The 11,644-nt window shown below is 32.1% G+C and overlaps 1 protein-coding gene across 1 annotated transcript; it reads right to left on the bottom strand.

The window, feature by feature from the left end:
- Positions 1-5,830: 5,830 nt before the first annotated feature.
- On the bottom strand, positions 5,831-8,954 carry LOC134249765 (uncharacterized). The gene is made up of 3 exons (XM_062732110.1): positions 8,825-8,954; positions 7,190-7,770; positions 5,831-6,218 (listed from the first exon to the last, which is right to left on the bottom strand). The coding sequence occupies exons 1-3, from the start codon at positions 8,952-8,954 to the stop codon at positions 5,976-5,978; spliced, it is 954 nt and encodes a 317-aa protein (XP_062588094.1). The 3' UTR covers positions 5,831-5,975.
- Positions 8,955-11,644: the final 2,690 nt, after the last annotated feature.

The raw sequence follows: 11,644 nt of genomic DNA, 5'->3' as shown, positions 1-11,644 counted from the left end.
TAGAATATAAAACACGAACTATGCAGAGAACGTTTTTATCCGAGAAGTAAAATTCGATGTTCTAAAAAAAGGGACCTGTCGTTAATTCGATAGTAAATGATAAGCGATTTTATATATTAAATATGAAAAACGTATATATTTTTACAGATTCACTTTATGGAAGTAAATATATTATGTATCTCGTAATTTATAAACTGAAAGAACATTCTGATTAACAATCTTTTCAATGTTTAGAAAACCGTTAATTCTAAATAACTACTCCCACCCCAATCCCCATACACTAACACTTAAACTTATATGTATAGAGCAGCCCAGTTCTCCGGGCTGCAATAAAAATTACAATTTAATCAACTAACAATATTGAGTTATACGTTTTCTTGAATGCATATATTTTTTTTTCAATATGAAAAATGTACACTGTAGAACCTCTGAGAAACTAAGGCGTGGAATTAATTATCCCGTAATTTCGTAACCACACGCGAAATAAAATACTCGCCTTTATTGTTATGGTGTTGTAATCTAAGTAAAATCTCTTGACCAACCGTCCATTGTCTAATTAACGGAAGGTTCACGTAATTATTTCCTTATCATTATCATTATAAAAATGTTACCCGGTCAACAATCTTAATTAATCATAAAATTTTAATATATGGATAAGGGAAATACTAAGGAATTTGTCAGGTCGTATTTAAACTTAATTAGCGACAAGGATGAAATCTCAACATGTCTATTAATGTCACTAATATGTGATTACACGAAAATATACACTTCTTAAAACTGAATGAAGGTTTTCAAATCAAAATACTTCAGATACTGATAAGTTATCTCTTAATTCTAAAATAAAATCAGCAAAGTACGCAAAAAACAAAATCTAGTTTAGTTTTTAAGAATACTCAAAGTCTTTACGCATAAAAATATCACTAAATATATATATTTCCAAACATTAAACCCATATAGGGTGCATTTCATTTTATGTGCATGAGCGATATTGTCTCATTTTATTTGGATTAAATATCGGCAGGTAATGACTAAACATGATTACATAAATAAAGCATATAAAGTAACCTTTTCCCTTTATTACCAGTGAAAACATATTGCTCAATTATTCATACGAATGAAATTACTTTTTGATATACCATCATCACGGTAAATTGATAGAGAAAGAGTTCCAGCCTTATCACAACCACAGAAGTTGAATATCAGGTGCAATATTACGGTCTGATTGACTGGTTGTAAGTTGTTTTTTGTAACGTTCGAGAATTTTGTGAAACTTTGTATGTCTCTCTGTTTGTTTTATCGAAATTTTCACTTCAGGCATGAAAGAATGAAGATTAAAATGGTTTGTATTTTGAGAAGATGTTTCCTCATTTTAAGAGAGTAATTTTATGCAGATATACTGTAATGAGTTACATTTGTTACACAATTATTTACCAGTTTTTTAGAATTTTATAATTTTAGCCATGCAATCGCTTTTCTACTTATGAAAATGTAAATTTTGATATCTACATTTTTAGCTATGTAAGACTATAAGTTCTGATTAGAATTTTACTTTTACTTACCACACAAAAGTGCACTTGATTTATTTTTCTTTTAGATCTTTACTTTCCACGAGTTTAGCCCTCTAAGATGTTTGACGTCTTGAAGGAAGACTTTGACTATTTCTTTATATCCGCTGTGTTACTAGGAATGTTTGTGGTTACCATAGTGACCCAGAAACTATCTGCAAGAAGAGCGCTCAGTCGAGCTTGGAAATAAACAATGTGATGAATTGATATCTTTATAAGATAAAGCTGGGTTATTCTTATGACAGCGTTGATAAATAGGAACGTATGCTGCATTCATCTTCTTGAAAAAAAACACAAATCTTTGGAATTTGGATGTATGAAACAAAGGAAAGAAGCATGCTTGAAAGTTTTGTCTCATTTAAATATACATGTACATGTGCAATTGTTGTCATGTAAGAAAAAGCCTTCTAAAAATTGTTAGCTTTTTTTAAACAAAGATTTTGTTATCATTCCATATCCATGCAGAGAAGTAATGCCAATTTTCCTACATTTGTAAAACGAGGTATGTTGTATTGAGTATTTGAGAGAATGTGTAAGATTTAAAAGTGGATGCAAGTTGCCTGAATGATAGATGTATGTGACATGTATGTGTATGTAATCAGATTTAAATCCTTTCTTTACTTTAAAAAAAGATCTCAAATGCTTTAGGAATGTTGTAGAATACCCTAATATAGATCTTTTTTTTGACTGAATTGATGCAAAATTTTGAATTTGAATTTGATATCTGTGTAATAATTTTTTTAAATGAGCAATATGTATAATATCATAGGAATATTATATGGTATGTGGGAACCAGAATTTTATTTACTCAACAGATGAAAATTTTAGGAAAACAGTTGGTTACGGGGCCATTTTTGTCAATCATAACCTGAAACTGACACCTGAGAAATCAGAAAAACATAATTATAAATTTCAGTGTCAAGCAGTCTTTATTATTAATTTTTTTTTTCATTTTAGAGCAACATAAAGCATCATTTTTGCTCTTTCATCTTTAATGCAATATTTGTACAATAAGTTATTTAAAAAAAATTAAAATCAAAATGAATGAATTGGATATATTCTGTGAAACATTTTTTCTCAGTCGACAATTATCTTTTCAAGTAAAATATACTCTTTCTAAGGTTCAAGTACATTTTAGTATTGTTTTAAATACTGTAAATTCCTTATTTTTCGCGAGTAGTTTTTATCGCGAAATGGCACTTTAACGTCAAATCGCGAGAATAATTATTCGGGAATGAACGGTTAATCAAGAGAATTTGCATGGATTTTAGCAGCATAAAAATGAAAGCGAGTAACTATATTTTGCGAGTGATGCTTATCGCGAAATTACGCGATAATTAATTCCACGCGTATAATTACGAATCTACAGTATAATATGTAGGTGTACATGTTTAAAGTTACATGTATACGTGGCATACCTGAGCAAAAAAAAAAAGAATACAAGTTTAGTCTAGATATATATAAATGTATATGAACTTTGTTATTTATGTTCAAAGAGTCAGTAAATAATTCAGTCATTGCATATCTAAGAAATGCAATTGAATTAAAATGTGTAGTTTACAGGAAAGTCCTTTATTTTTATCAAATAATAAAACAAGATGAAAATTCTTTTGAATATTTGTTATTTTAACTTAAAAAAACGCCTTTATGATTTATGACTCTAAGGTTTCATCAACGGTCATCATGTCGAATAATTTATTTTTATAAAAGCTTCAGCACTATGTGGTTTATAAAGTTAAAACTTTTACAGTTTATAAATATATTATTGATTAACAAATAGAAAGATCACTTAAAACAAATATTAAAAAATAATATTTTCTTGTGAAAAAATATATTTAAAAATTTGCATATTTTTAAAGAAATGCACCTGCTTGATTCTTAACTTTTAGTAAAAACCATCACTGCAGAAATAAAACATGTTTATCAATGGAGGGCAAGTTGGACATGAATGTTCTCTGAAAGGCAGTTATTGGAAGCTTAACATGTAAAAAGACAAGACATCCTATAGAATCCGCCATCTAAACAGGGAAACAACCTTCCAGAGGCTATCGAAATCCAACTTGCCCTTAATTAATAAGCATATTAATTATATTGTTTCCGTAATGATGTCTTTCACTAAAAGTAGGGAATTAATTGGGTGCCTTAAAAAATACATGAATTTGTAAAAGAATTTTTCTCAATAAATAATTTTTTTAAGTATTTATTATCAAGAGATACAAGGATATTGTATCAGATAATAATGAATGGTATATTTATAAACTTTAAAAGTTTTTAACTTTATTAACCACATAGTTTTAGAGCTATTATAAAAATAAATTTTTGGACTATTTGCCCTTAAAACTATGACTATTACAACCCGACTGTCCTTGGAGAGAGGTTTATTCAATGTGGATAAAGTATGGGCGCCTTCTTCTTATCATATCTGATATGTTTTAAGTCTAAAGTAATGGGATATATGGAGAGATAGTTTATGGATATAAGAATTATATTATTGTTAAGATATTCAACTATTTATCTAACTGTAAATTGAAAATCTTTCATAACTTATTGTTTAACGAAGGACACACCTTTTCTCCAACTTGCTTTCACTGGGCTACATATTAAACATCATTTTACCCATATCCCTTCTTTCACTTAAACAGTCAATCCAATCTGGGACAGAACTTCTTTTATATTTCATCTGTGTCCATGAAGCCTGTACAATTACTAGTATTATATGCTACTGCAGAGAAATTACGAAAATATACGTTAAACTTTACAGCTCCTTTTATTTATCAGCAGATCTGTTTTATTCCAATGAAACAGAATCTATCTTTAACTTCTATACGAGAACAATAAAATTCATACTGTAATTTTGCTTTGGTGCTGTCTGTCGGTACGTCGGTCTGTCGGTCCACTTAGTTTCCGTTCATTTTCTTCGCCACTGTTGCACATACTGAAATGAAATTTGGTATACAGGTATATCACAGGAATATCTAGCCTATCTAGGTCAAGTTCTGTTTTGGGTACGATCACACCATTTTTGACACAGTTATGCTCCTTGGACTTTAAAAAATTCCAATCATTTGCAGTTTCCGTTCATTTTTGTGCAACCGTTGCACATACTGAAATAAAATTTGGTTTACAGATATATCGCCATTCACATGAAAATCTTGGCCAAGTTCTCTTTTGGGTGCGATTGCACCATTATTTACAGAGTTATGCCCCTTAGACTTAGAAAAATTCCAATTATTTGCAGTTTCCGTTCATTTTCTTCGCAACCGTTGCACATGCTGAAATGAAATTAAGCATACAGATTAATCATATAGATATCTAGGTCAAGTTCTGTTATGGGTACGATCGCACCATTTTGGTAAGATTTATGCCCCTTGGACTTAGCAAAACTTTCCAGTTTTTTGCAGTTTCCTTTCATTTTCTTTTCAGAGGTTGCACATTCTGAAATTAAATTTGGTACACAGATTTATCAGATATATATCTTGGTCAAGTTCTGTTTTGTACGAAAGACGAATAGGGCCACATAAAAAAATATTTTTATCTCGTAATTACGAGATAATTATCTCGTTATTACGAGAAAAGATCTCGTTATTACGAGATAATTATCTCGTTATTACGAGAAAAGATCTCGTAATTACGAGATAATTATCTCGTTATAACGAGAAAAGATCTCGTAATTACGAGTTAATTATCTCGTAATAACGAGAAAAGATCTCGTAATTACGAGTTAATTATCTCGTTATAACGAGAAAAGATCTCGTAATTATTAAGAGAGAGTAGAACATAAACGCACCATTTTTTTTAGATCTTTTCTCGTAAAAACGAGATCTTTTCTCGTAATTACGAGATAATTAACTCGTAATATCGAGATCTTTTCTCGTTATTACGAGATCTTTTCTCTTAATTACGAGATAATCAACTCGTAATAACGAGATCTTTTCTCGTAATTACGAGATAAAAAAAAAATTTATGTGGCCCTATTCGTCTTTCGTAGTTTTGGGTACGATCGCACCATTTTTGACAAAATTATGCACTTTTGGACTTGGAAAAATTCCAATTTCGGTGAAGGGGGCATAACTGTTTTACAAACATCGCTTGTTTTTTCTATATTTTACTGACAATAGATTGTTAGAAAAAAAAAAATACAAATGTTCAATATTGGTGAAAATAGTTAATTTTCTCTATTCATTGAAAAAAAAAAGAAAAAAAAAAAAAAACTAAACTTATACAAATATTTACAAAAAAATCAAACAGACAATTTAATTCCTGGTTTTAAAAATTGATCCTTAAGGGGATGAAACACAATATTCAAAATTGATATAAAGATATAAAACATTCCACTGTACAACTAAAGTGCCAGTCGTTTGGGAGAAAACTATACAAACATGATGTAGTGAGTATCTAGAAGTCCATATTTTACAACAAACTGTTTGACTGCGAATTAAAATCCTTTTTTTCAGGTTCCATATTACTAAGTAATAATAATGCCTGCACAATCTGCAGAGATTTTATCGACAGATCTCTTGTATTCTCATTTCTGTAGCTGATTGGAATCTGTTGTATTGTTTTTGTTGGAGAGCTTGTTTGAATGAATATAAAGCATCCTGAAGGTTCCCTGTCACCTGTTGACAGATTCCTAACATCTGCCATGTTATGTCTCTGTAAAATAAAGGTATATGTTGTCCCTGATTACTACCGTGAACTAGAGACTTGAAGACATCTAGAGATATTTTTGCTTTTCTTTGGTCTACATGTCTGTAACATAAGACCTCGAGCATGAGTGATAATATGAAGTTCGATATAGTTAAGTAGTGCCAGTTCTTTTGTAGGCAAGACTGTTGTTCTGGAATAAATTCACTTATACAATGGAATCTAGTGTGAAGATTGATATCCCAAGCTACAGCTTCTCTCATCTTTGTAGAAATAGACTGACCCCCTAAAGCCGTAGTATACATCTCTGCTGCTTTTGTGCTGTACATGAACTTCACATATGGTTGTGCTAACTTGCCCCGTATTACTACTAAAATGGATAAAGCGTCCCTATATCTAAATGTCTTGTAATAATACATGGCTCTGAACAGTTTGTCAGAAATACAACCAAACTTGTCTGATAGCTTAAGCATGTGACGGGACATTTTATCAGCTTTGTACATCATTTTGTTTTTTGGAGCACAAGTCTTTGTGTTAGTTACAAAAGCAAGTACCTGAAAGACAGAGGCTGCAAGTCTTTGTAACATGGTAATCTGATACTGTGTTATGAGAGGTAAACTTATAAGATGTTCTATTGACTTAAGATATTGTATACAGCTGTTTGGTTTTGGTATGGATTACAGATTAAGGTCATGCAGTTCCAGAAATAGATCTGCATCAAAGTCTTTCTCAGAAATCAGAGTATGATCATCTGTACAGATGGAGAGGCGGGGGTTGTAAAGGACATTTATAATACAAGATCTAATGGAGGGACTGTGTAGCAGGAATGCTAAACCTTTCTTATACAACCCATGCAGTCTTATAAATAGCTGATGTTGTGCTTCACCATGGACTTTACTCAGAAACATGTTATTTTGGGGAATGAAAAAGTTTGGACAGACCCCATCATTCACCCACTTAAATATGAGTTTAAAACAGACCCAGAAACACTCCAGGAGATTTTGTGGACACCAGTGAGGCATTGTGTTCTGTTGAATCACCCAGAAAACTGCTGTCTTCATGTGATAGGAACACAATAATTTAGCATCACTATCTAGTCCATAGTTAATTATTTCTGTTAAGAACAATTTAAGCAAGCAGTACGTTACAAATTGACAGCGGTTCATTCCATACACAAGTTTTTGTTCTGCTTGAGAGAAAGAAATTCTCCATTCATTGTTTTCATGATGTCCTAGCTTATGTCCAATTGCTACAAAGTGACATCCATTTTTCACTATATCATCAACAATATGCGGCTGGGGCCATGAATGACATCTGTCTATCCATGAGGAAGCAGATGGAGGCCAAAAGTCACTAATAAAACAGTGGGCATAATCGTATTCTGTGGCTATAAAATTTCCACTAGCACATGGACCATGTGGAGAAGGGTTAAATGGTGTCATCAATGCAGAACACATCCCCTTGTAGTATTTAGAACTGAATAAATAATGCCTGCTTGTCATTGTACCTGGTCCACAAGTTCTCTGGAGTTCTGTGTTTCTGCCTGGTGGCAATAAATATACTGAAAGGAAAAAGAAACGCAGGGTAGCATAATTTTCGATAAAAATTTGACCACATGACCGAAAATTACGGAAATTGGTCAGAAGGGCAATTTAGTTACTGTGCATCAAAATCAGTATTCAGAATTACTCAACCGTAAAATTTATGACGTCACGTAGGGAAAACGCTTAAAAGCCCAAAACACGTGCAGTTTGATAACGACGAGTTTGTCAACAAATCTTGTTGCATTATTTGATGCATATGAGGTATGCACATCGTTTTTCAGCATTAAGAGACATTGTGAATTGATTGCAATCTTGGCACAGTTTACAGAAGTTAAATGGGGTCTTGTTTTCGAATTGCCTAATTAATGAAAAATGCAACAATGGTTAACTAGGCAGTCTCTTGTAAATTTTCCCCATAAAACTTGTAACCCGTTGTCAGAGAGGGTCTGGAGTGGTTTTCAGACAACTGTGACGATGACGTTTCCGCGAAACAGAGCCATGTTACGAGCGGGATATTCGTCCTGCCATCTCTTAAATCGCCACCTTACTACGACAAAAAACAGCCATTTATAGAGTAGATGATTATAATCATTAAATTCATACGAAATTTGAAAGAAAACAATTCCACAATTTGGTTTTTTGAGCCAGTCAACTTACAGTTGTATTCCCCTCACTGGCGCATGCGTGCGCCATTGGACTTAGTTTTTTGCGTGGTTACCAATGCTAAATATAGCCAGGGTTTGAAAGATAAAATTCATGCAAAGGAGAAATAAGACTCTGACAAATGCGCGAGATAGACATTGAAGATAATGGGAGTTTTCGATTTTCACTTTTAGGGGGTATCGTCATTTGAGCTTCAATAATTCTTGAACAATCAGACAAAATCATATGAGAATTTGGTTATATCTTTTTGAAAGATGATTTTAAAAGGTAGATAGGAAAACTAAAAAGTATTTTGAGAAAAACAAATTTAATTCACCTCAAAAGTTTACCCTGCGTTTCTTTTTCCTTTCAGTATATATAACAGAGTGAATCCAGGCGGACTTTCAGAACAGTCACAGAGAATCATACCTTTTCTGTTTGTGTTGTAATACCGAGACTGAGATATTTCCCAGATGACACGAAAATGATATTGCCATATCATAATGTCTGCATCTGATGTCTTCAGTCTAAATCCTTCTGCTCGACTTCCACTGATCATCTGACCTATTTTTAATTTTTTGTTCTCCTCAATCTTCACCAAGCCTTGTATGTCCACCACATCCCTCCTTATTACCGGCCGCCAGGAGACGGTCGGTTACATGATATGAAAGTTTTAAGTTGTCGTGCGTTTATGCGGAGTTAAAACAATTTTAATAAATAAAAATTTTTAATATTGAAATAATGGTATATATTCAAACAGAGTGTTTAAATGTATAACAAAATTGTTAATATGCACAATAATCATAAAATTAAAATTTTGTAAGATGGGGGTAAATTCTTCATCCAAGAAAATTTAAAATCATCACATTTATTACAGAGCTTGGTTCTTAGATTATCATTTATATTTTTTCAAGTAAAATGTTCAAATATGAGACAGACGTGTCACACTCTGTAGTATCTTTTATTTCAAGCTCACTAGGATGTATCGATATCGACATAAGAATGGAAATTACCATTGTTAATTGACAGTTTGGTGATAATTGTTAATTATTTTAATATATTAGCCAGTTATAAGGGGGTATATAATAACAAAATGTCGTACCGGTATATATATATATATATATATATATCTATATGTCGGCTTGAAGGCCACAGCAAGTGTTCTTTTCTTTTCACGTACGTACAAAAGTTTGGAAAATTCTGCCTTAAAGAAATACAAAAAGTAGGTCTGCTTATATAGATTGCAAGAGATTGTTGGAAGACCTGGTCTCCAAAAACGACATAGATATTGTCAATCAGAAACTCAAGCATCTTTTTAATGATAACTTCAGAGTATTTGTGTATATCAGAATGTTTTTTTAACCAAATAATAATGAGAATGACATAATTGATCCGCTGTAATGGCCCCACCCTGTACACTTAAAATTTATGATTTTTTTAGACAATAGTACTTTAATAATATGACTAACTACGGTTTTGCAGTTCTCAGGGCGGAGGCTTTTAACAGGTTTTTCTACTTCTTCCTCTATGTCAGTGGTCATAATTAATTCAAACTAGCATCTACAGTACTTAAATGTGAATCTGTATGCCTAAACATTGTTTTACTGGTCCAGAAAAGATTTTAATGATATTTTCTAAATATACCTGTGTATGAAATTGATCTCCTATTGCGGCCTTTTAATCTACTTATATGTTGGGGTCATGATTTGAAAAAAAAAACTTGAATCTACATTATGTAATAAAGCTTCATATATTGTTTTCTTGCCCAGTAGTTCTTAAAAAGATGCCATCAAATTTATTCTTATTTTTACTTATTTTCCCTTGAAAAGAAAGTGTTCATGCTCAAAAATCTAAACCACCTTCATTCAAATATACTTTGTGGCACGTTTGGTTGAAGTTGGCCTATTGCATTTTTGGAGAAGTTGAAAATGTTAAAACAGCTTAGCTTATATACTGCTTTCATTAAAAGGAAACAAATGATATGAAAAAATTACCAGTTTCTGTCTTTGACAATACAGAAAAGAACCAAGAATTAGATAGATTACATGATCATTATGTACTGTCAGGGAAGCTCACAACATTGTCTTTGTTTGTAAGGCTCATCAGTGCATTATGAGGGACATTATGAAAACCATCTATCCTTCTGTGTTCCATATTTCAGAAGTTAAAAAAATTAATAGATTAAACGATTAGTAAAATATGCAAATATGATGTGTCAGACTCTGTGGTATCTTTTATCTCTAGCTCACTAGGTAATATATTGTATGAGCATAAATATATATTATTATAACAGTAACTTGATCCGAAGGGTCGTATCACGTCGAGTTGACAGGCGCTGATCATCAGATCTAACGAGACGCGAAGCGTCGAGTTTGATCTGATGATCCGCGCCAGTCAACGAGACGTGATACGGCTCTTCGGATCAAGTTACTGTTATAATGATAAATTTATTATATACCCCCTTATAACTGGCTAAATATATTAAAATAAACCGTTAGAGATCAATTGTATAATATTAATCGATTAAACAAAGCTTAAAAAAAGGGACTTTTTAACGCGCAAGAAAAACAACGTCATATTTCTGCGTACTACGTCATCAGTTTCAGAGAGTGGTGATATGGATTCAGAAAACAACAATTTGGTGATCCGGAAAATCGGATCACGACGTCACGTGATAGCGTAAATTCAACAGTAAAATTGAGTGATACACTTTAGGTATATAGATCTAATAAGAATGAAAATTACCATAAATAATTGACAATGTGACGTCATTATATCTTTTTATAGCATAATTTCTTCCATTCAAATGTCGACTCGATATATCCAATAGAGCTTGAAATAAAAATATCCACATAATCTGACACATCTCTTTCATTTTTGAATAATAGAAAAGGACAATATGGTAACCTAACGGACAAAGCTTTATGAAATACCTGATGACTTCAATTTTTCGATTGTCAACTTCCCTTACCTATGTTGTAATATTCCCTTATCATATGCATATGGGGTTAAGAACAATTTCTTAAACAAAAGCAAGCTTCTGACAGACAATTTAATGAAACAAGAATATCAAAAGTCGCGACTGTAGTCAATCTGATTAAAATCAAATCTTTGCTACGCTCTGAAATTTTGATGGTCGTTGTGCTGCAGCGACCATCAGATTTTCGGAGCGTAACAAACACCGATTTTTTCTCATGCAGATTGGACTTTAGTCATCATTTTTGCAATAAAATGATTTTGGCATCAAAC

The sequence above is a fragment of the Saccostrea cucullata genome, unplaced genomic scaffold, assembly GCF_032062105.1.
Source record: "Saccostrea cucullata isolate Sc308-1 unplaced genomic scaffold, CSIRO_AGI_Scuc_v1 ctg17397, whole genome shotgun sequence".
In the NCBI taxonomy this organism is placed as follows: domain Eukaryota; kingdom Metazoa; phylum Mollusca; class Bivalvia; order Ostreida; family Ostreidae; genus Saccostrea; species Saccostrea cuccullata.
Note: the sequence above shows the minus strand (reverse complement) of the source record. Positions and strands in the feature narration are given on the sequence as shown.

Coding starts and splice junctions, on each gene's coding strand:
- LOC134249765 (XM_062732110.1), bottom strand. CDS start 8,954: ATGATCAGTGGAAGTCGAGCAGAAGGATTTAGACTGAAGACATCAGAT. Junction 7,771..8,824: donor TTACAACACAAACAGAAAAG/GTATGATTCTCT, acceptor TTTTCCTTTCAG/TATATTTATTGCCACCAGGC. Junction 6,219..7,189: donor ATCTCCTGGAGTGTTTCTGG/GTCTGTTTTAAA, acceptor TTTATTTTACAG/AGACATAACATGGCAGATGT.